General features: G+C 52.6%; 13 protein-coding genes across 13 annotated transcripts; 5 read left to right on the top strand and 8 right to left on the bottom strand.

The window, feature by feature from the left end:
- Nucleotides 1–151: 151 nt before the first annotated feature.
- Nucleotides 152–1,294, top strand: PFLUO_LOCUS8042 (CAAX geranylgeranyltransferase alpha subunit; the record flags this gene model as incomplete). Its single annotated transcript, XM_073785738.1, has 3 exons — nt 152–384; nt 453–557; nt 619–1,294. The coding sequence occupies 3 exons, from the start codon at nt 152–154 to the stop codon at nt 1,292–1,294; spliced, it is 1,014 nt and encodes a 337-aa protein (XP_073642064.1).
- Nucleotides 1,295–1,396: 102 nt separating this feature from the next.
- On the bottom strand, nt 1,397–2,617 carry PFLUO_LOCUS8041 (uncharacterized protein; the record flags this gene model as incomplete). The annotated part of the gene is made up of 4 exons (XM_073785737.1): nt 1,397–1,630; nt 1,683–2,410; nt 2,462–2,544; nt 2,610–2,617. 4 exons carry the CDS (start codon nt 2,615–2,617, stop codon nt 1,397–1,399), a joined length of 1,053 nt encoding a protein of 350 aa, XP_073642063.1.
- A 1,274-nt stretch (nt 2,618–3,891) lies between these two features.
- PFLUO_LOCUS8040 (uncharacterized protein) lies at nt 3,892–5,353 on the bottom strand (the record flags this gene model as incomplete). Its single annotated transcript, XM_073785736.1, has 3 exons — nt 3,892–4,174; nt 4,274–4,807; nt 4,866–5,353. The coding sequence occupies 3 exons, from the start codon at nt 5,351–5,353 to the stop codon at nt 3,892–3,894; spliced, it is 1,305 nt and encodes a 434-aa protein (XP_073642062.1).
- A 2,580-nt stretch (nt 5,354–7,933) lies between these two features.
- PFLUO_LOCUS8039 (uncharacterized protein) lies at nt 7,934–9,616 on the top strand (the record flags this gene model as incomplete). Its single annotated transcript, XM_073785735.1, has 1 exon — nt 7,934–9,616. The coding sequence occupies one exon, from the start codon at nt 7,934–7,936 to the stop codon at nt 9,614–9,616; it is 1,683 nt and encodes a 560-aa protein (XP_073642061.1).
- Nucleotides 9,617–10,153: 537 nt separating this feature from the next.
- Nucleotides 10,154–11,509, bottom strand: PFLUO_LOCUS8038 (catabolic L-serine/threonine dehydratase; the record flags this gene model as incomplete). Its single annotated transcript, XM_073785734.1, has 1 exon — nt 10,154–11,509. One exon carries the CDS (start codon nt 11,507–11,509, stop codon nt 10,154–10,156), a length of 1,356 nt encoding a protein of 451 aa, XP_073642060.1.
- Nucleotides 11,510–12,112: 603 nt separating this feature from the next.
- On the bottom strand, nt 12,113–14,168 carry PFLUO_LOCUS8037 (methionyl-tRNA synthetase; the record flags this gene model as incomplete). Its single annotated transcript, XM_073785733.1, has 7 exons — nt 12,113–12,391; nt 12,451–12,937; nt 12,995–13,365; nt 13,419–13,550; nt 13,603–13,689; nt 13,742–13,932; nt 13,982–14,168. 7 exons carry the CDS (start codon nt 14,166–14,168, stop codon nt 12,113–12,115), a joined length of 1,734 nt encoding a protein of 577 aa, XP_073642059.1.
- A 286-nt stretch (nt 14,169–14,454) lies between these two features.
- On the top strand, nt 14,455–14,993 carry PFLUO_LOCUS8036 (uncharacterized protein; the record flags this gene model as incomplete). Its single annotated transcript, XM_073785731.1, has 2 exons — nt 14,455–14,500; nt 14,557–14,993. 2 exons carry the CDS (start codon nt 14,455–14,457, stop codon nt 14,991–14,993), a joined length of 483 nt encoding a protein of 160 aa, XP_073642058.1.
- A 191-nt stretch (nt 14,994–15,184) lies between these two features.
- PFLUO_LOCUS8035 (uncharacterized protein) lies at nt 15,185–15,666 on the bottom strand (the record flags this gene model as incomplete). Its single annotated transcript, XM_073785730.1, has 5 exons — nt 15,185–15,292; nt 15,343–15,389; nt 15,438–15,521; nt 15,572–15,584; nt 15,631–15,666. 5 exons carry the CDS (start codon nt 15,664–15,666, stop codon nt 15,185–15,187), a joined length of 288 nt encoding a protein of 95 aa, XP_073642057.1.
- A 306-nt stretch (nt 15,667–15,972) lies between these two features.
- On the top strand, nt 15,973–16,351 carry PFLUO_LOCUS8034 (60S ribosomal protein L38; the record flags this gene model as incomplete). Its single annotated transcript, XM_073785729.1, has 3 exons — nt 15,973–16,036; nt 16,112–16,240; nt 16,302–16,351. The coding sequence occupies 3 exons, from the start codon at nt 15,973–15,975 to the stop codon at nt 16,349–16,351; spliced, it is 243 nt and encodes an 80-aa protein (XP_073642056.1).
- A 440-nt stretch (nt 16,352–16,791) lies between these two features.
- Nucleotides 16,792–17,382, bottom strand: PFLUO_LOCUS8033 (uncharacterized protein; the record flags this gene model as incomplete). The annotated part of the gene is made up of 2 exons (XM_073785728.1): nt 16,792–17,102; nt 17,151–17,382. The coding sequence occupies 2 exons, from the start codon at nt 17,380–17,382 to the stop codon at nt 16,792–16,794; spliced, it is 543 nt and encodes a 180-aa protein (XP_073642055.1).
- An 839-nt stretch (nt 17,383–18,221) lies between these two features.
- On the bottom strand, nt 18,222–20,016 carry PFLUO_LOCUS8032 (DNA polymerase delta small subunit Cdc1; the record flags this gene model as incomplete). Its single annotated transcript, XM_073785727.1, has 4 exons — nt 18,222–18,514; nt 18,586–19,534; nt 19,604–19,735; nt 19,789–20,016. 4 exons carry the CDS (start codon nt 20,014–20,016, stop codon nt 18,222–18,224), a joined length of 1,602 nt encoding a protein of 533 aa, XP_073642054.1.
- Nucleotides 20,017–20,513: 497 nt separating this feature from the next.
- Nucleotides 20,514–21,494, top strand: PFLUO_LOCUS8031 (uncharacterized protein; the record flags this gene model as incomplete). Its single annotated transcript, XM_073785726.1, has 1 exon — nt 20,514–21,494. The coding sequence occupies one exon, from the start codon at nt 20,514–20,516 to the stop codon at nt 21,492–21,494; it is 981 nt and encodes a 326-aa protein (XP_073642053.1).
- A 287-nt stretch (nt 21,495–21,781) lies between these two features.
- On the bottom strand, nt 21,782–23,312 carry PFLUO_LOCUS8030 (uncharacterized protein; the record flags this gene model as incomplete). Its single annotated transcript, XM_073785725.1, has 5 exons — nt 21,782–22,285; nt 22,335–22,578; nt 22,634–22,785; nt 22,848–23,122; nt 23,189–23,312. The coding sequence occupies 5 exons, from the start codon at nt 23,310–23,312 to the stop codon at nt 21,782–21,784; spliced, it is 1,299 nt and encodes a 432-aa protein (XP_073642052.1).
- Nucleotides 23,313–23,515: the final 203 nt, after the last annotated feature.

Below are 23,515 nucleotides of genomic sequence, written 5' to 3'. Positions count from 1 at the left end.
CTGTGTAGTAGAAGAAGAATAGCAAGGGCGTTGATATTGTTCCCGTTCTTTGTGTTTTTATGGCCTCAGGCAGCCACGGCCCCACCTTCCCTCACTTCTTATATCTTCCTCTTCTCTTTCTCCTTCTCTCACGGCGCAGTCACACCCCAACATGGAGGAAAAGGACTACTCCACCGACCCTGAATGGGCCGATATCACCCCAATCCCACTGGATGATGGCTCCAACTCCGGAGCGGCCCCGCTGGCTACCATTGCCTACCCGCCCGAGTACCTCGAGTTGACATCGTATCTGCGCGCCGTGATGGCCGCAAATGAAATGTCCGAGCGGGCGCTGAAGTTGACGCAAGACGTGATCTCGATGAACCCGGCTCACTACACCGTATGGTGAGTAGCGACATTACATTTTGTTGTTGTTTTTTTTTTTGCGAGGAGGCTAATATCAAGCTCATCAGGATCTACCGAGCCAGGATTCTTTTCGCGCTCGAAAAGGACCTGAGCGAAGAGCTAGAATGGCTCAATCAAGTGTCACTCAAATATCTCAAAAATTACCAGATCTGGTATGTTTCATTCAATTCACCGGATACAAACAAGCAAATATATTGATTGAGATATTTACAGGGGCCACCGTCAAGCCCTCATGTCCTCACGGACACATTTCCCCGAGCTCTCAGCTAAAGAGCCGGACTTTTTAATGGAAATGTTGGCTCAAGACGCAAAGAACTACCATGTCTGGACATACCGACACTGGTTGGTGCGTCATTACCGACTGTGGGACTCACCACGCGAACTCGAGGACGTCGAGGCCCTAATCAAGGCTGACGTGCGCAACAACTCCGCGTGGAACCACCGGTACATGTTGCGGTTCGGACCGCGCGAGAACGAACCCGATGGCGGCATGGTCAATGCGGGAAAAGCGCAAACCACACCTGCAGAGAAGGGCGTGCAGTCTGTTGTTGATGAAGACGTTGTTGATCTAGAGCTGCGTTATACGCAGGAGCAAATTTTACGGGCGCCTGAGAACCGAAGTCCCTGGTGGTATGCGCGTGGGGTGATCCATGCAGCTAATAGGAAGCTGGGGGAGTGGGAGGGGTTTGTCTCTCAGTTTGTTTCGGCGGACGGTAACTCTGTCAAGAGTAGCCATGCTGTTGAGTGGCTGGCTGATGTGTATGCCGAGACTGGAGGGCATAATGCTAAGGCAGCGGATATGCTTACCCTGCTGAAGGAGAAGTATGATCCGATTCGGAAAAACTACTGGGACTATCGGATTCGCCAGCTGGATGTGGTGTCTGCATGATGGAAGGAGATGGTGCCCATGATATGGGTCTTCTTACTGCCATCTTTGAACGTTGAGGTGAACAAGAAATCAATTTCATTGCGATATGACACGATCATCAATCTAAACCTTTGTTTTGACCTCCTCCCTGCCAATCTGGTTGTTCAAATCACTAGCGCTCTCGTGTTTCTTGAAATGTCGGGGCTTGATACCTTGCGCATACAACTCGTCAAGTTTGTCAAAACGGACACCTTTGGTCTCGGGATACAGGAACCAGCCGAAAATGGATACGACAAGTCCCAACGCGAAGAAAATGAAGCCGACTTTGCCGCCGAGATGTCCGGCGTCTGGGTTGATCTAATTTCATGTCAGCTTCCAGCCGTCAATGGCATCTTCATAAGTGTCATACCATATATGGAATAGTGAATTGCATAATGAGTCCCCAGACACCATTGCTCATCGTGACCAGAGCCTGGGTACCGGCACGAAGCCTCAGAGTAGCAACCTCGCTTGCCAGCACAAAACCCGTGGCGCCTATGCTCATTTGATAGACAAGAGCCCATAGATAGATGAACACGACAATTGCCCAGCCTGCTTTTGTCTGATCGGACACGCAGCCCATGATGCCAATCAAAAGCAGAAAAAAGCAAAGGACAAAGTTGGAGGGTACAATCAACGTCCGACGGCCGATCATCTCGCTGAGTGGAAACGCCGCCACTGAGGATAGTAGCATGACGATATAAAGTACGACCGACGCATCGAAGTACTCCTTAATGCCAATTAGATCGAGGAAATACGTGGCATTGCCTATAACAAAGGCAGCTCCGATGACCTGCTGTGAGCTGGCAGCACAAATTGCAGTCAGTGTCCTCTTGCGGTTCTTTTTATCGAAACATTCTAGCTCGGCAGTGGGCGAGGGGATCCATCCCCAGAGCATTTTGTCTTTTTTGGTTCCTTCTGCTCGATCTTCGCAGAAATTCACGTCCTCCTGAAGGCGTTTCATTTCAATGTCGTAGAATGTCGGGTCGTCAACTCCATACATGCGTTCTAGAGACTTCCTCGCTGCCTCGTGCTTGTCTTCGCGGATTAGCCAGTATGGTGACTCTGGAAAGAATGGCCAGACGAGAACAAGCATCACTGGTCGACTTGTTAGTATGTATGGCGACAGTCAGGCGAGGCAACACTTACGCGGGTATATATACATGCAAATCACTGGGATCCACCATTGCCACTTGTCTTGAAGCCCGCTGCTTGCACGAGCGACAATAACACTAAGTCTGACATTAGTATTCGGTCTCTCCATTTGAGATAAATTTTGAGCTCCCTAGCCACTTACACAAGCATTTGTCCCCAAATGATGCTGGTATTGACTTTATGCAAGATCTCCTAATCAGCAAGACGCGCCTTGCAGATAGATGAATGAATTCAAAGTACTCACAGAAGCAGAGCCAAAACCCTCTTAGCTCAGGACGGCAGGTCTCTCCAATCCACAATGGTGAGATGGTGAACATTATACCAATGGAGATGCCTGGAGATCTCGGTTATTAGCAAGTCTAATCGCAACACATTTGATGACCATGAACGACGAACCGTTCACCGCACGGCCAGCCAAATGCACTCTCCAGTTGGTAGCCATCTGCTGAAGAATAATGGCAACTGTGGACACCCCCGCGCAGAAGAGGATAAGAGGTTTCCGTCCATATTTTTCCAAAACAGGTGCTGCGAGCCACGATGCTACCACGTCACACCCAAGCCCAATCGCGCCCCAGGCTGAAAGGTACGATGCGGGCACGATCCAGTTTCCGTCTGGTTGTTGGACGCCGAAGAACTTCTGGAACTCTGATAGGGCTGCAAGCTGGCTGCCGATCACGTAGTCAAAGCCAAGCATCATGGAACCGATGGAAGTCCATAACGCTTTTCGGATGTCAGAAAGGTGTTGTTCATCGTTTGCTATGATTCAGGGTCCTTACCCCATAGTCCATACCGCCATTGTACTTGGAGGATCTTCCATTTTTGCGCTGGGTTGATCACCGTGTAGTCGATTCTATTAATTTATCAGTCTGTCTAGATCCAGTTCTGATGAGTGCGTAGAGCATCTCCTTACGATGCAGATGAGGGAGCCATGCTTGAAAATTGTCGACAATGGTCAGTGGTCAGGAGAATGGACCTAGAAAAGCGGGTGACCGTCCAGAATGCCGGGTGATTCGAGGATATTTAATCCCATTATTGCATGCGATCACACAAAGAAAGGACTCGTGTTTTAATTGATTATTGCGGCTAATTTCATCGTGTTCTAGTGCGCTTTGGACAGCTTGCCCCCCGCATCCATGTGGCCGGGGACGCGGGGAATCAAGCTAAAGTTCCTTGATCGGCGACAGGGGCGCGGAGTTTTCGAAAATTTCCGCGCCCCGCTCAATTTATACCTTAGTTAGAGACTAGTGGAGACTGGTTCGGCAAAGAATGCCGGTCATGTTTAGGTCTCGAGACAGAGTTTCTTTCACACTCCTGATGCTTTTTCAGAGAGTAAAAAAAAAACTCATTCACGCACTCCAAGGGTGTACTTCGAGAACAGCAACAATGATGGAAAGAAGAAAGAAAAAAGAAGCATATTTAATAACCTATTTCTTGATAGCTTCCAAAAATCTACGCCGAACATCTGCCGCATCCTCCTTGTTCTTCGCAGCACGTTGTCTACTGTCTTGTGCCCTTCGCTCGAGCCATTTCAACTTATCGGCTACAAAAGCATCCAACCTCTCCTGTCTTTGCTGAACCATCTTCGTCCTCCTCTCATCCAGCTCGGGTTTTTCGTCTGACACAGGCGGGATAATCTCCGTGCGTCTAGGGAGACGCTCAGACACGGGCAAAATATCCAGCTTGGGTCCAGGAAGAGTTTGATACCAACTGTCAGTTGATTAGACGACGTTATCACAGAACAAAACCCGAAACACTTACTACGCTGTCGAGCTCCAATCATCGCTTAGGTGATTAGCATGCCCATACTCCATGGTGACTTTGATTCTAGTATTGAACTTCACAGGGTCCGGGAGATGCCAGCGGTATGAGACCTGGTACGGTGGCATTTCACCCTCATGAATGATAGATCCTGCAAAGGGGAAGGCGTTCTTCTGCATGCCCCAGCCCTGACTAAAATAGTCCTCGGCTCCAGTGCCGTGCATCGACGGTGGCCAGGTATCATCGTCGATGAAGATCATGTCGTCGCCTTCTCCCCACCATGTGCCTTGGAAATGATAGACGGAGTGGTTGCATCCAACGTAAGCTCCTGCGCCAGTCGTCTCAAGAATAACATAGTTTTGCTTCCCGTCGAGATTGGGTACCATCGTTTCCAAGGAGTTTGTTTGGAGATCCGGAGGCGCCCATCCCGGCGTTGGATTCTGACGCCGCCAGTGGGCATGGAAGAAGAGTGTGTTTTCAGGGTGAGGCTCTGCGCGCAGCTCATAGTCAATGTAGAAATATTGGAAGTAGGCAATGTCGTTCTGGTTCTCGACCTCGATACGAGCTCGCTTGTTAAACGGCCTGTTATTGCGGCAATTAGAAAAAAAGGTTGAATGAATACCCTCGCTGGCAGACTCACATTGGAAGGTAGCAATTTAAAGCGGCCGCTCCTCCAAACTTCTTGTCCTCAGACGGTTTCACAGAGGCCGTAAAAGGAAGCGACTGGAAATTTGACGCAATTGAATGACCAACGCAGAAGAAGTCCCCGAGTGGCGCAAGAACGTTAGGTGTCTCGGAATCGTCCCAATACATGCGGATGAGCACTTTGCGGTAGTAGTCCGGATCCATAACTTCGTAATTGACGCCCTGGCCATTTTCAACTTCTTGCATGGCCACGCCCGACTTGGAATATGGAATAAGGCCCGGGCCCAAAATCCGGCGGCATGCCTGCACAAACCACAAGTGCGTGATTACTCCGGGCCCTTCGATGTCTGCCAAAATGGCCGTTTCCCCGGGCTGGACGACGAAAGCGTCTTCATTCAGGCCTGAATGATCCCAGCTGGAGATGCGAGAGCTCCTGGATTGAGTGTGCTGGGTGACTGCTGTAAACATTTCCGGTCCGAGCATCGTCTTGATGTGAGTCGTGGAAGAGGACAGACGATAGAACGATAGATCAAGAACATGCACAAATATAGAGCTGGTTGACTTTAGCTTTTAAAAACTTTCTTGCCAGGTCACAAGCCCGCCTATTTCTCGTTGGAGAATTCAGCCGGTGTGGAACTATTTAGGTACAACTAATCCACCAGCGCATCCAGTTGGCACTTCATCGTCCTTAGATCAAAGCTCCAGCCATTTTTGGCGTGGGGGTGGGGCAAGTATTGGGCCGAGCGATTTCGCGGCCATCCAATCCGAACATTGAACCGGTTAGATCTTCCCACGCGGGGGGGAATAGCGGGGAAAGAAAATGCGACCAGGGGAAATTCGGCCTGAATTCCGCGACATTCTCTTCATGCTCATGCGGAAATGACATCTCCAACCCGCACTGAGCAACCCCGGAAGCTCCGAGTGATCGCCTGTGAGCCATGTCGCTCCCGCCGTACTAGATGTGATGGCCGCAAGCCAATATGCGGCTCGTGCGAGACGCGGAGAAGTGTATGCGAGTATCCGGAGGTAAGTGACCCGCAGAGCGAGACCGCGCATGAGACAACTGCTAATCCTTGCTGCTAGGCAAACAAACGCACAGCAACCAAGTATGCCACACAAGGCTTTGAAGCTTTAATGATACAGGATACTGACAAAGAGTGATAGCGTTGAGGACGAGCTTTCCCAGATTCGATCCCAGCTAGATCGCATCGAACGCGCCGTTGCATCGGCGGATTTTACCCGGCGCCGTGATGTCGGTTCCATTTCTGAAGCTGCAACCAGCCCTTGGGCAACTCATGCTGGAGGTTCTATTGTATCGGCAAGCCCAGAACTGCTTGACGCTCGGGGCTTCCCATACATGAAACTGCAGACATGCGCTTTTACCAGACTGGCGGGTTTAGGGGAGAACTATGGAACCGATGTCATTCGACTAGAGCGAGCCGCACACCCAATTTCTACTTCCACTGGCGGCCTATTCGTCCTCAACCACCCCAAGGCCATGGCTGCCTTACAAAGCTTTTCGGTCAAGATACACCCATGGTATCCCATACTTGAAAGCCGGTTCTCGGAGTGCATATCGTCCGTCCTAGCTAACTCCTTTGAGCGGCGTACCGATACGTTCTTGGTTCTCATGGTACTGGCAAGCGGGTCTATAGCTCAAGAAAACACGCATGCCGAGGCACTCGCACGTCGACCGGACGCCATGTACTTGAATCTAGCATTGGATATGTTGCAAGTGGTCGTTCTGGAACAGAGTTTGCGAAGTGTACAGTGCTTAGTCGCTGCGAGCATTCACTATTACCTACTCCTGAAACCATTGCAAGCGCATGATCTTGCCGCAATGGCAATTAAAAAGGCGCAGGATCTTCACATCACTGGCGCTTTTCAAGACGGTCAAGTGGCATACGAGCATTGGATTCGTGTATATCGAATTGCACTGCTCATCGAAGGAGAGCTCGTCATACCTCTGCGACTTGTAGACAGCAACGCATGGGAGACTGAGGAAGAAATCCCCTTGCCTACGGGTACTGACATTTGGTCATTTGAAGAAGACTCGGATATGGATGCTGAAAGAAGCCGTTCTGACAATGTTGTGACCTACCTACTAGCAGAAATATCTATGAGACGGATTCTTCGGCGGAATACTGCAGCAATTACAATTTCGACCGACGGCAAGGCTGACTACGCGCCTCTGATAGCTCAGGAGCTAGAAGTCCAAGTTGAAAGATGGTATTCTTTTCTGCCAGGGTCTCTGCGCTTTTCCCTAGAACCCGACGACCTTGACAGCGTCACATCAGACCCGGTTATTTTCCTGCGCACTCAATATTGGGCGTGCATGGTGTCTTTCTACTGGCCCGCAGTCGTCAAGGTCATGGACTCACAACAACTGAGTGAAAGTACTATGAACGGCTGCAGGAGTTATTTCCACTCTTATCGTCAGTTCGTCAGCAGCGCTACGAGGGCGTTGGATGTATGCGTCCCAAACAAGTGGACGATATACGCGAGGTTAGTCTGTTCATCGATTGGAGTCATAGACAAGGCCTAACACTCGACAGTATTTTCGCCATCTCGATAGGCGCGCATCTTGGTGCTTCGAATACCTTGCTGGCCCCTCTTGCTTCGAGGCAGACATGGGACATGCTCGCCTTGGCTCGCGACGCCTTTGGAGAGGAATGCCAACAAAGCCCATCCTTGTCCGTGATGGCTGAAAGCATACGTAAAACACTTAATGCTTTTCCAGAAGTGTGGTATAATTAATATGTACGATTTTTATGAGAGCAAGAAATGATCACTAGAGCCCAAGATCTTGGTTCTGTTGTTTGTGCGGATGCACGAATGTAGGCTAGCGGAATGGTGCCTTTCTCTCCGCAACAGTCTGGGGCCCCGGAATTCAATAAGCAGCAGCTATAGTATTGGCCCCTGCAGGCCGACGATCCACACCGTATACACCATAGAAGGAAACATTGCTTTGCGGAGTATTTGAGGCGTCTCGGATCCCTTGTGCGATTTTAAATAACCAGCATTTAAGGTGGTCAATATCGACACAAATATCAATTGGCTGCAATGGCTCCTAGTCGTACTGGCTGGACCGTGGCCGTTCTCTGTGGCCTGGCATTGTCCGGAGTGGAAGCAGTCCCTAGTAGCACACTGGTCGATCCCGAAAGCACATTTTTCTCAACCAACCTGATCGCATACTCGTCCGAACTTAACATCGACCAGAGCGACGGAGACCTTTGGCCGACAACATGGGCTGACGACGATAACGTCTACACAGCTAACGGCGATGGCCTTGGCTTTTCTACCGACCAAGCAGACTTTGCCGACTGTACCGTTAGCCGCATATCTGGCACTCCCGAAACTGGTCTTTCTGGCGTGAGATTGGCGGCCGGAGATGCATTGGGTCCGATCTGGGTCAATGGATCGTATAATCGAAAGCCGACTGGCATTGTTGCGGTTGATGGCGACGGCGACGGTAAAGACGAGTTGTACTTGGTGGTCCAAATGCTCAACAATGGCACAGGCGATGTGGCTTTCAACGATGTGCCAGCAGCCAGTATCCTCCGGTCAACAGACTATGGCGTCACTTGGACTTCTACTGAGGCTCCCATGTTCACGAACTACGTTTTCACGACAGTCTTCTTTCTCGATTTCGGAAAAAGCAATTTCCAGGCAACCGTGTTAGGGTCAGACGACTCCAAATATGTCTATGCGTATGGCCTGGATAACAACTGGCGGGATTCGGTAGACGGATCCGTTCCTGATCCGCAAAGCGTTTACCTTGCTCGAGCCCCCATCTCCTCCATCCAAGACATCTCCACATGGGAGTTCTTCAGCGGAACCGCTATCTCCCCCGCATGGAGCTCTGATATAGCATTCCGCCAGCCTGTTCTACATGATACACGGAGAGTCTATCCCGGCGGCGAGACTGTGGATGGATTTTCGGTGATTTCACAAGGCAGCGTGGTATATAACGCACCACTCAATCGGTACCTCTACACCAGCTGGACGGATTACACATTCGAGTTCTACGAGGCGCCCCAGCCCTGGGGTCCGTTCACCCTTTTTGCATGGAAAGACTTCGGCGTAACCCCGTGGTTCGGCCTGAACACTACCACCCCCAAGAATGGCGGCTATGCCACAACGATCCCATCCAAATTTATCTCTGAGAACGGGACAAAGATGTGGGTGCAGTCGAACTGGTTTGTTGGGGCTGCCGCGAACAGCGATTGGAACTATTGCTTCTCTCTGAGAAGTCTCGAAGTGACCAAGTATAGTCCTAGCACCCCAGAGAATCAGCCCAGTTCAACGAATCTTGCCATGATTGACGGAACTGTACCTATCTGCAAGACGGCACATTATGGCCATCTATCGTATCTCAATGATGGATCTACGCTCAGCGAGGATAGCTGGGACGGCTCTCTGAAGGACCATGACCGCTGGGGCTATACCTGGCCAATCGAGTACAACATGAACCGAATTGTTTACACAACAGGCGACTCTTTCAGTGATGGAGGCTGGTTTGCAAGCAACCTTACAGTCCAGATCCGTCATGGCTTTATATGGGAAGACGTCACGGGCCTGGCAGTTAGTCCGGAGTATCCATACGACAGCTCGGCAGTTCCGAACAAAGAGTATACATTCACATTCGACAACGCCGCGGGTGATGGGATTCAGATCATCGGAGTTCCCGGTGGGAGTTGGACATTCACGTCAATAGGTGAATTGTCTGTGTATCTTAATAGTTGAATGTTTGCTTCTCTGCTAGTTACATTTCTCTGACTGGCCATTGTTGTCGTCCAATTATTCCTCTTCCTCCGAATCCAATACCCACCTCTGATCTGAAACAGGCTAAGTTAAATAGGGGTTTGTCGTAGAATAAATCAGTTGAAGAAAAAGAGGACAAGGTCTTGGAAAGGTGAAAAAAAAGAAGGGCCAAATACATTTACAGGTTGAGTCGAGGCTCTGCAATCCCACGGGCCGCGACCACGTATAGATCCGGCAAAGCACAGCCTACTCAATGAGCGGGATCAAGTAGAAATAGTTCATTCAAACCATTGTATATGCAAGAAATAAACAACAACCTTCTAGATTAGTCCAGCAGCAATATATCCACACGATAAAAAAAGAGATAGCCCGAAACCAAGCGATCACAGAAGAAAATAAGATACACAAGAGGTATATATGATAGTGTAAGAAAGATGCATCAAAGCCAGCAGCAACAAACAGTCTGCTCAGCCAAAGTAAGTTTTTCATCAACGTCGTCATGCAAATAACGCCTTGTCTTCACTCCCAGCCCTCGGCCAACAACTTCCGCCACTCGCCAGCCGTCTCGATGGTGACATTGCTGCCTCCACAAACAATGATGACAATGCGGCTTTGGGAGTTGAGGTCGGGGATAAGCTGTTTCAGCTTCGACTTCAGCGGAGGAGATCCAGACGACTCATGTCCGGCATGGTCGACGGCGACCTCCTGTTCCGTCTCAGGGTCAGTCTCATTCGAAGACGACCGATCATCGCCGTAGCCCTCATCACCAATGGAAACAGTTGAGTTGGCTGCATCCAGCTTCCGCCTCTTGACGCTTTGGCCCTGTCCGGCGGCGGAGACCGACGACGCAGAGTTGGCAGTGGCGGAGGCAGCGTCGCCGATGGCCGCTTCGATGCAGACGCCGCAGGCAAGCTCGACGAGGTAGCGCTCGTCATCCACTAGGCGGAGGCATCCCCGTGCAGCTTCTGCGTCTGTCAAGACGGCGCTGTGCACGCTGATCCCTGGTGGAGGCGCCACAGCGTAGCGAAAGGTTGTCTCCGAGACGCGGACGGCGCCGAGGGAGGTGGCTTGGGAGGTAATCTTGGGGAGGGAGACGAGGGATTTCTTGGCGATGGCGGCGGCCAGGGAATCGGTGCCGGCCGTTTCGATGGCGAGGAGGTGAATCGGGCTGGGCGGCGTCGTCCGGGTGGCGCCTAGGTTCTGCTGTCTGCGCTTCTCCAAGCCCATCACGAGGCCGTTGAGAAGGCCGCCGCCGCCGACGCTGCAGAGCAAAGCGTCTACGGGGAGGGCGCGGCCGCGATAGGCGGCCTCTTCCTCAGCGGTGGCGGCGGATGGGAGCTGTTTCTCCAGCTCGTCGATGATGGTGCTGTTCCCTTCCCAGATGGGCTGGTTGTCAAAGGGATGAAGGGCGATTTTGGCGGTATTGTCGTCTTCTCCGGGCTTGTTCTTCATGATCACTTCGCGCATGTACTCGCCGGCTTCAGAAAACGTTTCGCCGTGGCGGATGACGTCTGCTGCGCCCGCTGCCCGGATCTTCTGGAGCATCAAGGGCTTAGTGCCGAGCGGCACGACGACGGTGCACGGGTAGCCCAGGCTACGGGCGGCGCAGACGGCTGCCAGGCCAGCGTTTCCACCGGACGAGGCATAGAAGTGAACGGGACGGTTGGCGTAGGCGGGATTGCGGAGATGAGAAAGGATCTGGTTGCCCATTGCGCGGGACTTGAAGGAGCCGCTGGGCTGGACGTTCTCCAGCTTCAGGAAAACTCGACATCCAGCAGCGCGGGACAGGTTGGCGGACTCGACCAGAGGAGTCTCGACCCATGGGGTCTTGAATGCCTGCTTTGGCTCGTAGACGGAAGGCTCGATGCTGCCCATGGTGGCGATATGTTGATGAAAAGATCAAAACTGCTCAATCGACGAGAAGGAGCGAGTGCAATGATGTACTGATAGAAACGGGGTTCCGATTCCTAAAATAGTAAAAGGTTTTCGGAGAGATAAGGTGTGTTGCACAAATCGCAGTGTGGTATAAAATGGAAGGACAATGAGAGGAGATAAGGAAGCCAAGTCTATAAAAAACACAGTGCTCCAAAAGGCTCAGCGTCCCAAAAGACCGGCCGTTCTATACATAGTTTGCAATAATTTGGAGATATACAAACGATCATGAAGTTGTCCGCGGGAAACGGGAGAGTTTCCCGATCGCGGCCACCCGTGGTGACAGATCGGAGTGAGACCGTGGTTCTAGCCCCAGTCTTTCCCGGCGATAACCTCGCAGGACCTGCCAATCACCAGACCATTCCCTGGCAGCAGCCTCCGCCCGTGCGGAGGAGCCAGGCGGAAAACCCCTTCGTGGAGCTGTTGCATCAAGCGGCGATGATGCAAATCTTTATTTGGATGGACCCCTAGGCGAGCAGTGATTGGCCGGTGGAGCATTCCTGTTATCAAATCGAAAGCTCGGGGCCAGTCTGGGTTTTGTTTTTATTACCTTTCGCTTGTCAGGCGAGGGAAAAGGTGCGTGACCTTGTTGACGCCCACGCCCTCGCCGTAATCGGGATCTGAACCGTACGTAGTAGCCGAAAACGTCCGCTTGGAGGGGTCCGAGGTGTCTACGCCGAGCAATTGCAATGTTTCGAGGGACTTGGTGGGCATAAATGGCTGCAGCAGGATGGCGGAAATGCGCAGTGCTTCGGCCGTGTTGTAGAGGGTCCATTGGGGCTCGGGATTTGACCACGGTTCCTTCAGATGGAAAAGCCTTTGGGTCTGTTTGGAGATCAATACTTGTCCGATACGTAACGTGCGGGGAGGTCCAATTTTCTTACCTCATGTAAAAGGTCCATGATATGCTGGAGCGCTGCCCGTGAGTTCAGCTGATCCATGTATTTGGCAACCTGTGCCGGAGCCCGTTCAAGCTGCTCCTGTAGCATACGATCCTCAGTTCCGGGGGTGGGAAGGCGACCCTCCTTCGCGTCCCTGATGAGGGCGGGAAGTTTCCATCCGCCACGTTTGGCACACCCGACGAGACGGGTGGAGAGGTTTCCGATGCCTCCCAGGAGACGTTTCTGGTAATCGCGAAGAATGAACTCATTGTCGTAATCGGAATCCGCCGATAGGGAGCCCTTGTAGGCCAGGAAAAACCGCATGGTGTCGGTTCCGAAACGATCGATGGCGAAAAACGGGTTTACCACATTACCGGTGGACTTGGACATTTTCTTTTGGTTCATCGTCCAATGGCCGTGCACCAGCACTCTCCGAGGCACAGGAAGATCCAGAGCCATGAGGAACGCCGGCCAGTACACGCAGTGGAAGCTAGCGAAGTGATCAGTTCTGGTTGCTCGGCGTTTCCGGGTAAAGCCGTCTACTCACCGCACAATATCCTTCCCGACCACATGCACATCGGCAGGCCATATGTGCTGATTCTCTTGCCCGGGAGGGAAAGGATATCCCGCCTGGGTCAGATAGTTGACCAGCGCATCTAGCCATACATAGATGGTTTGCGTGTCATCACCGGGGACCGGAATGCCCCAGTTCAAACGTCCCGCCGGTCTCGAAATAGACAAATCTTGCAAGCCCGAGGAAACCGATTGAATGACTTCCTCCCTGTATTTGCCGGGCGTGATGAATTTCTGTTGTTCGTTCTTGTACAAGTCAAGCAGACGATCCTGGAAGGCAGAGAGACGGAAATGATAGTTGGTTTCTGACGACCACTCGACTTCCTTGCCCGTTTCGACCGAGACCTATCTCGCAGGTGAGCAATTGCGCTGGTTGCAATGATTGCCAAAGAGCTCACCATTCTTTTCTTGCCCGTGGACGGATCGAGGGAGTTTTGGACCTGCGACTGCGGATAGAAAGTCTCATCGCTGACGGAATACCAGCCTTCATGCTTGGCCGTGTAGATATATCCGCGATGATTCAACATTTCCTTCGCTTGATCAGCTACGTTCCGGCACGTGAGAGAGTCCGAGATTGCCTACCCAGAAATACTGAACGGCGTCCCGATGAGCCGGGTCCGTGGTCCTGATAAAGTAATCATTGTCGATATTTGCAGCTTTGGCGAGATCCTGTGTATTATGAGCGGAGGGTTCGAGTGGCTATGACCAGGATAATTCCTACCTTGAAAGTCCGACAGTTCATGTCGCAAAAGGCTTGTGTATCCATGCCCGCTTCCGCAGCAGCCTGTTGGATCTTCATTCCGTGCTCATCGGTTCCGGTCAACAGTCGGGCGTTCGTCTCTCCGAGCAGGACCTTCCACCTTTTCAGGATATCGGCGAGGATCATAGTGTACAGGTGACCGACGTGAGGTGCTACTAACATTAGTAAGGACACATTTCTGTCGGTACGGGGTATACTCACAGGCATTGACGTAGAAAATCGGCGTGGTGATATAGTAAGGCTTCGGCGGAGCCTTGGACTCCGTCGCGACACCGCGACGAGGGATGCGCGCGACGCTTCTGCAGGAAGCGCATTTCCATGCTGGTCGATGAGACAGCAACTGCGCGGTCCTCGATAAGGCGCGAAAGGGCGCCCTTGGAGTGGCCATTGGGTACGGGGAGGGTGGAGAGCGAGAAAAAGTGCTGCGGAGGTTGAAATGTCGCCGATCGGAGATGAAAGGTCCAGAGGTCCAAGCTTCCCTCTCTTTCTTTCTTTCTTCCTCAACAACCAACCCTACACTCCTGCGCAAACCCACTCGACCTGCTTATTGTTCTTCATATCTGCTACCATTCTTTTGTGTGTTATAAAACATCCCTGCAGAATATATTTTCTCTTGCAGAAGCCCTCCAACCATCAGCGGTCCATCGTCCGTCGCAGATTTTATCCACGCCGCGATGCCTGCCGCCAATGACGATACGCTGACCAAAGTGTCCTCGGAGGGTATGTCTTTAACAATCATGGCCATCCTGCCCGCTAACTCTCACTTCCCTTTATAGCTGCCACTGAACTGGTCCAGTCCTTCTACCCAGCCCTGCAGTCCAACCGCGACGCCATCGGCTCATTCTACCTTCCCACGCCGACAACGATTCTATTCAATGGGAACCCCGTGGCGGATGGGAGTGCCGTGCAGGATATCTTTGTCAATCAGATGCCCGCCGCACACTATGAAGTCCAGTCGTTCGATTGCCAGATCATCAACCGCGCATACCCCACGACCACCGCGGCGGGAGTGAAACCCCCGGCCCAGATGACGGTCAAAGACATGTCGGTGCTGGTCATTGTCAGTGGCCATGTGCGGTACGGAGAATCGCGCGATCAGCCCCAGCGCGGGTTCAGCGAGACCTTTGTTCTGGTTCCGAATCCGTCGTCAGATCGGGCGAAGCGCAGAAAGGAGTGGCTTATCCAGAGTCAGAACTTCCGGCTTGTTGTCTGATTGTCGCCTCTGATTAGGCCTGCGTGGCCAGAGGGAGAAAGTACGACATTACGCCATTCAAGAAGTGACATGATAGCCTACGCCAAAACATCCCCTTGTTCAAGTCCCATGAAGAAGATCTGCCGTTTAGAGCATCGACACATTATTATTCTTTATTACTATTCAGACTTGACTTGATCCACCGACCGTTTCTATGATTGCGACGGGGCCGACGTTGTCTTGCGAGGTACCCGCAGATTGGCCTTGATCCGTTCCAGCAATTCCTCGCGCATCGCCTTCTCATTCGGCAACAGTCCTCGCTGTGATGGAGTGTTAGAAGTGCTGCTTTCTCAACGAAAGCTGGACATACAACGCGAAGCCATCTCTTCATCTCTTCCGCCGTCCAGGATTCCGGATCTACTTGCAATCAGCGCCTTGAATGTTTGACGGCGGAGCTCTGCTTACTTCCTGTCGGATCTGGCTCATTGGGAAACATGTCGCCACCCCAGATGGAGTAGGCGGCCACCGCCGTGACCATGCCGGCGAAGCCTGATGGGGATGTTAGATAGTTAGACCTGTTTGGTTTGGGGCGTATATACCAAGAAATAGATTCTGTTGAGCATTAGCGCCTGTTCCGAACAGTGTGATCCCACCGTACCTTTGAATTCAAAGCTCGATCCAATGGAGTTGGCATGTTGACTGGCTGTTCTGGTAAACTCGAAGAGCGAAGAAGGTGATGTTGTTCCGATCATTATTAAAGTCGCCGCCTGATGTGCACCGCCACCCGACGCCACAGTTTCTACACCTTGTATATTTCCGCACGAACGGCCATGGCGCACTTTCCGCCCTCAGCCACTTCCACCACCGCCACACCCGCACCAGCCACAGCCGAAAGACCCGCGCTAAGGGCTGCAAACCCTAACACACAGTTCCTTCATTTCTTATCGTTCCTGGTCCATCACCGTCCATATCCAATCCCCGACAATAACACTCGCCCACCATGCCTCGTGAAGTCTCCGATATCAAGCAGTTCATTGAGATCTGCCGCCGGAAGGATGCCTCCTGTATGTTTTGTGTGGTGGTGGTGGTGGTGATGATGAAGGAGGAATGAACTAAACTAACACTCCACGCTTTTTCAGCCGCCCGGATCAAGCGCAACCGCAAGAGCCAGCAGATCAAGTTCAAGGTCCGCTGCGAACGCTTCCTCTACACCCTCGTCCTGAAGGACTCCGACAAGGCCGCCAAGCTCAAGCAGAGCCTGCCCCCTGGTGAGATCATGACATGATCCGGGAATGAAATATGGAAACACTAACACTCTTTCTCCCACAGCCCTCAAGGTTGTCGATGTGTCCAAGGGTGACAAGAAGAAGTCCCTGTAAAAAAAGAGATGATGTCCCGAGGGATGGAGATGAGGGAGTGCGGCAAGAATCGGTCGGTCGGTCGATGCATCATGTGCTACGTGCAACCAACAACTGTTAGATGATGGAGCGATGGCAAAAAATGGAGCTGGAAGGGTCCTTCTACTGCGAGTCAACATGGGGGTGGTTTTGATGCTCGAATCTATTCATACCCTCGAGGACCACCCTTGTCGGAGCATTCAGTCCCTACATCACAATGAACAGAAATAAAAAAAACAGTTGAAATATCTTCTTCGGTCCCGTGTACGTTTGAGGACTGCACGTACTACTTACTTGGTGTCCGCAGCTGTTGCCGAGATAGCAACCTCTCCGCAGTTCCAAATGCACTGGGATAGGAATCTAACTCTCCAGAGGTATCACCACAGCCAAGCTTCGATTTATATTTTATGTTGTATAGTTGTCTATTCATTTGGTCGATACACAATCTCCGAGTATCCTTCGACCCCAACCCGACCCATCTCTTCAGAGATAGAGCTCATCTCCAAATCCACGCGCCGAAGCTCAAACTCGCCAAAGAAGTTCGGTTCATCCGACACCTTGCTGAATCCAAGACTTTCAAACAGGGCCAGGCTGCGCGTGTTCGACTGCCCGATCTTCACGCTCAGATAGGAGAATTCCAACCCGGTATTCTTCCCTTCTTCCTTCCCTTCTTTTTCTTCGCTTGCTCCTTTTCCCCTTCCCTCTGCCTTCCCAGATATAGACGTAGCTGTAGCTGTACCAGAAGAAGTAGTAGTAGAAGTAGAAGAAGAAGAGACCAAACCAAACCTCTCCTTCACCTCCTCATCAAGTCCACCGCGCGCAAACTCCGCCAAAATCCCACTCTCATACTCAGCGATATACCTCAAAAAGACCAACAGCGCTGCCCGCCCAAACCCGCGCCTCTGGTTCGCCTTCTCGGCGACCATCAGCTCGATCTCGCCGACGAGCTTTGGTGCCGCGTCGTCTTCGTCGCCGTCGTCGATGCGTAGGAATAGATTGATGTCTCCGATCATGCTGGGTGGGGAGTCATCTTCTGGTGTGAGGGTCGGGGTTGTGTTTGTGTCGTTTATGGACCCAGCAGATGTAAAAGTAGAAGGAGAAGGAGAAGTAGCAGTAGCAGCTTCGCGAGAGGGTGGTATAGGGATAGATATAGGCCGGCAGAGAATAAAAGTCAATTTATCCGGATCCGAGCGCCAACTGCGCTGCATGGCGTATTCCTCATCTAGCGTAAGCGGTTCGGAAGCAGTTGCTTCTTGGATTTCCTGAATTTCCAAATTAGAATCTATTTCTTTGCATTTTCTCGCTGTTCTGGCGGTGGGTACGGACCTCGTCTTGCATCCATTCATGGTAGCGGGGGACGTGCCGCGGCGAGTATGGAACCAGGAGGACCTTTGTGGTTGAGAGGGCTGAGGATTACATTAGTTGTTCTGTTCTGGCCTGGTTTGCACTTGTTTCTGTGCAATGCAATGCATCTGCTATCTGGGAAGAGGTGGTTGCGTACCGGTGTTGGCGTTGAGGAGCATTGTGCTTGTCCCCTCTATTCTTGCGGAAGTCAGTAGTCGGCTTGGAGATATATATCGTCGGTCCTTGGAGCATGCAATTGGCGTATTTTGGAACCAAACACCTAATTGGATACCTGCTGGTTTCCTCCCGACTGTAGTTGACCAAGAGTTCTTTTCTTTTCTTTTCTGCATGGGATGGTAGTGGGGCGCGCGCCGACTTGATCCAGCCAAGCTCGACCGCAATTGGTACAGACCAAATATATACCATCCAGCACAAGGTTAGAAGGATGGACTCATTAATCAAATTCATGTCATGATTTCTCTTTTAGAAGACTATATCATTTTTTTTCTTATTGCCCCCCAAAAACCCCAAACCGCACAACCTCCACCTCCAGCGTCTCAGTATCAACCAGCACCAGCTCGCCCGTCTCACCAAACCTTGGAAGCGACAACAGCCGCACGCGCGCAGAGGACGTGTCTGCCGCATCGGCCATCTCGGTATCATCACCCCCATCCCCGTCCAAGTGGAGTGGGATCTGGCCTTCGATGACCCGCGTGTCGAACTTGGGCTGGTTCCCCGTGAAGAAGATGTGGGGGCAGGATTGCAGCACGAAAGGGTCGTCTTCTTGGAATGGATATGCCCCTGCCACATGGGTTAGTATCCAGGATGTGGACAAGCAGAAGAAAAAAAAAGGACGGAAAACATAAGCATACAGATTGTGTCGGGGGCAGTCGGCACACCGCATCGCCATCGGAGCATAGCTTCCATAATCCGCAGCCGTGCGTCCGAGTCGTCTTCCTCGCCGTCATCACCGGTGAAATCCAGATATCGCAGGACATCGTCCACGTTCTGTCCGCTGCAGCCCCAAAGCCGCCACCCTTCGACATCGCCCTCCCACGGATTTGTGACGCTGTCAAACCAGCCCGCTTGCGGGTCAATTTCGCCCGCTGTCGGTGGTGCTGTCGCGTATGCTCTCGCCTGCGGAAACATCGCGCGGTGGATAGCCTGCTGCGGCAGAGAGAAATTGGCCGGATCGGAATCGCCCGGCATGATGGTTACGGGGATGCTGGGTAGGATCTCCGCGAGGAAATTATCGAGATGGGTGATGGGCGAGGCGTTGTAGGAGGCCGCATCGTAGCCGTACTTCTTCGGCGCAGCTTTCTTTTTCTCTCCTGGTGCATTGTCGCTGTCGAGTTCAGTGACTATCCTGGCTCCGAGCGAATTACCTGCAATGATAAGCCGTGTGATCGTGGATGCGTCTGCCGAAGGGCTGTTTTCGGTATCGCCCGAGAATCCAGTGTAGCCCAAGAGATACTCGGACAGGAGCTCCAATGCGAGCGTATCGCTCGACGTCCCTGTAATCCCCAGTCCACTGACAAACGCAATCTTGCCCGGTCTTGTTGCTTTCCCCTCCTTGTCCCCCGCCCATCGCCTAGGTTGGAGCGCTAAATCCGGCACCTTGATATCAATGACCTCGAAATCACCATTCGAGTTCTCTGTCCCCAGCGCAGCGATAATAGCACCGGTAGCCAAGTGTGTCGACGCAAGACCCGCACCTGTCAAACGCAGACGTCCGGACTCATCCTCCATCATGATCTCCGTCAACGCCGGATTCGATGGGTCCACGTATGTGCGACGCGGAGGCGGCGCAGATGTGAAATTCTAGGAGCCACGCCATGTTAGCAGGCTGAGCCCGACGGAGCAAAGAGCGAGAGGGCAGAGAGCACGCACCTCCTTCGTCAGATCATCCAGAATATTCGGCTTCAGCGGCAGATCCATATACACCGTGCCGGCGACCCAGCACAGCTCGCCCTGCCGCACATCGAGCACTCGATCCACGCGCCGCGCGTGTTCGCCGGCAATCTGAGCCAGTGGTCAGTTCAGCTCCCAACGGTCCAGGATCTGCTTCTTCTTACATTGAATCCCTCCCAGGCCTCTGTCGCTACCTTCTCCACCGCTGGTTTCAGGTGCGCCAGCCGCAGGAAGTACATGTCGCCATACTGCTGCTTGTAGTGCCGTCCTGCGCCGGCGGGTAGGCGGAAGGTGTGCAGGGGCTTGTAGTGGGACTGTACGCGGTAGGCGGGTTCATGGTCTGTATTATCTGGCGGGCGTAGGAAGCCATAGTCCGTGGTCTCGGAGACCATCTTGAGATTGACGATGGGGGGATGATGGGGTTGGAAAGTGCAGAGAGCAAAGGGTGGACGCGACGCGTGCGCGTTCATTGGATTCCCGCCGGGCCAGTTGGCAGCCCTACATGACTGCCCAGTACATCCATGAGTGCGATCATAGTCTATGATTTCATTCAGTGGTTGTGTCCATATTCCTACGGTTCTTCCATGTGCTTAATTCATACTCAATTCGGCTGTTTGCATTAATCCACAAGCCTCCTCGGTCCAACACTAAATTGTGAGCATTTCATAACTCGCCGTAGTCAGCCTCGGTCCGGCTAAACTTCCCCGCATTAAACTTTCCTCGTCACCAACTGATTTAGATACACATGTGCACTCACTGACTTCTATATGATACCCTCTCACACCTTCTTTCCCCTCCTACACTTCCAAAAATAATCACCACCATAATGTCTCTTCACACCCCTCTCTGTACTCTCCTCAAAATCCAGCACCCGGTCCTCCTCGCCGGGATGGCTCGCGCCTCGGGCGCCCCATTAGCTGCCGCAGTTTCCAACGCCGGCGGCCTCGGCACCGTCGGCGGACTGGGATACACTCCGGAGCAGCTATCAGAGATGCTGACGGAGCTAAAATCACTCCTCCGCGACCCCAACCTCCCCTTCGGCGTGGACCTAGCCCTCCCACAAGTGGGGAATGGCGCGCGCGCTACCAATCATGACTACACCCACGGACAGCTCGACGAGCTGGTCGAGGTGGCTATCTCGCATGGCGCGAAGCTATTCGTTTCTGCCGTGGGCGTTCCACCTGAGGCGACGATTAAGCGGCTCCATGGTGCGGGCATCTTGGTCATGAATATGGTGGGTGCGCCGAAGCATGCGGAGAAGGCGTTACAGCGGGGCGTGGATGTTGTTTGCGCGCAGGGTGGTGAAGGTGGTGGGCACACGGGCGAAATTCCATTCTCGGTGCTGGTTCCTGCGGTCGTGGACGTGGCGCGCAAGTATCGCAGTCCCTTGACGGGGCAGCCGGCGCTGGTGGTCGCGGCGGGCGGAGTAAACGATGGGCGCAGCTTGGCGGCGTCGTTGATGCTGGGTGCTGCCGGTGTCTGGGTTGGGACGCGGTTTGTTGCGTCGGAGGAGAGCGGCGCCAGTCGCATGCACAAGGAGGCCGTTGTGGGCGCCCAGTATGGCGAGACGAAGCGCACGCTGGTTATCTCGGGCCGGCCGCTGCGGATGCTGCCCAATGAGTATATCAAAGGGTGGGAGAGTCGGCCGATGGAGATTGCGGAGTTGACGGGGAAGGGGATTGTGCCGATGATGGACGATCTGGAGAACGAGAAGGATATCGATATGCCTTTCCTCATGGGTGATGTGTCCGCGAGTGTCAAGGCGATCAAGCCGGCGGGCGTGATTGTGAGGGAAATGGTCCAGGAGGCCGTGGACATGCTCAAGGTGGGTGGCTCGTACATCACGGCGAATGGCCAGGCAAAGCTATAGAGGGATGAACGTGGTGGAGGGCTTAAATTTTTTTTTCTCTCTCTTTCATTTCCTGTTAAGGATGGCAGGACATGTACTTGTACAGAAACTCATAAAATAACAATATGACTCGGACAATCCCATTCGGGCGTGCAATGCTACGAATAGGAAGAAGCATTTCTATCTTCGAAAAGAGCCAAAAACCGGAGATGCCCCAGATGCAAAGCCAAAGGAAAGGGGTGCTCTCGGTAATGCCATAAACATCAAAATGGATTGAGGGCCAACTATTTGCGCACACACAGCCAACATCAATGGCAACCATTGACCACGGCTGCATTGCCATTCGTCCGGGTCTCCAACAGATTGGGCGGTGGTGGGGGTCCAAAGACCGGCCGCTCCGGGGGTTGGTCGACGCGACCTGCTGGGATGTGGTGGGCATGGGCATCCAGCTCATCCTCATCACTCATCTCTTCCTCGTCCTCGTCATCTTCGTACTCTTCATCGTATTCGCTCTCGGTGCCTTCGTCGTCACCATCCAAATCCCCTTCTGGCAATGCTTCTCCGCGACCCTGGGCCTGCATCCGACGGCACAGGGCTTCGAGGTGGTGGCACTTCTTGCGCCATCGTTCCAGCTCCTCGTGGTTCCGCGTCCGCTCTTCTGCCATCTCGAGGATATTTCGGTTGGTTTGTTCGTGTTTGCGGTTGAGCGTATGGTTCTCCTTTTCCAGTCGTTTGGTCTTCTTGGACATCTCTTCCATTTCTTTCCGAAATGTAAGGAAGAGCTCGTTGCTATTGTTCAGAGTATCCTCGACCTGATGGTGGTTAGCGAGTGAAATTTACATGGCAGAAGCCTCTCCGTACCTGCTTGAACTTCTCCACGTAGATATTGAGCTGACTGCGCAGCTCGGCTTCTGTGTGGGAGAAGGTGGAAACTTGTGAACTCAATGCGCGGCCGCGAGCACTCTCGTTCTCGGCAGTCCGGCGTTGTTCCTCATACTTGGACGTGAGACTTTGCAACTCGGTATCCTTGCTGCGCAGGAGTCCTTTGTAATGCAGTTCACGCGTGTCAAATTGCTCAGTGATGGTCTTGAGCTTTGCACGTAGCCTGGATGTCCTGTGTCAGCGACTGACTCAAGCCTGTATTTTTTTCAAATGCATACGCTTCATCCAAATCCACGTCCACTACTTTTTCGCCGCGAGGATTGCCCTTGGCGGCCATGATGTCTTGAATGTCGTAGAGAAGCGAGTCCAAACGTTCATTGACGATCAGCCGGGCTTTCTTTTCCGTATCTTCCAGCTTCTTGTTTTCATCCTATGAGAGTCTCCGTTAATCACACTCTGCCCTCTCACTAATTTCTGGCATTCCAAACCCACCTTGACTTTCTTGTTCTCCTTTGTAAGCTCGCGGCACAGCTTCTCCAACTTGTCCTTCATGGTCACGGTTTTGCTCAGCTCGGACTTGCCCTTGTCCTGGTCCTTCTGCAGCTGATCGGCACGCTTTTTGCTCTTGGCATAGTCACGATCCAGCTTCTTCATATCGGCCAACAGTTCGGTGTACTTCTTGTGCACGGCCTCGAGGCGGGTCATCGGAGACTCGATATTGTTCAGGAGCTGGTTGAGATCCCGAGTCGCTTTTTTCACCTCGCGCTCTGTACATTGAATACGTTAGCCACCAGTTCCATATGTGCTGAGCAACATAACCCAAAGCCACGCACCGATTTCCTGTTCCTGATCCTTCTCGCCAGCCGCATCTTGCTCCAGCTGTGAGATTTTGGCGGCCAGCAATTTGGACGTTTCGTTGGGATCCGCCGCCTTCTTCCCCTTATTCTTCTTGGACATGGTTGTGGACGACATGGTGAATCTGCAAGGAGAACAACCACAGACTCGAACGATCGAGGCTGGGTTGGTATCGCGTGAACAAGCCGCGGCAGACCGAAAATTTGCGCAAAGACTGTAGATACACGTCGACAACGGTCAATCCAGGCTGGTGCTGGTGGTCGAGCAGGAGGGATCCCAGAGCCAAGCGGCGCAGTTATGAGCAG

The sequence above is a fragment of the Penicillium psychrofluorescens genome (assembly GCF_964197705.1).
Source record: "Penicillium psychrofluorescens genome assembly, chromosome: 5".
NCBI lineage: Eukaryota > Fungi > Ascomycota > Eurotiomycetes > Eurotiales > Aspergillaceae > Penicillium > Penicillium psychrofluorescens.
This window is presented reverse-complemented; position numbering and strand designations above follow the sequence as displayed.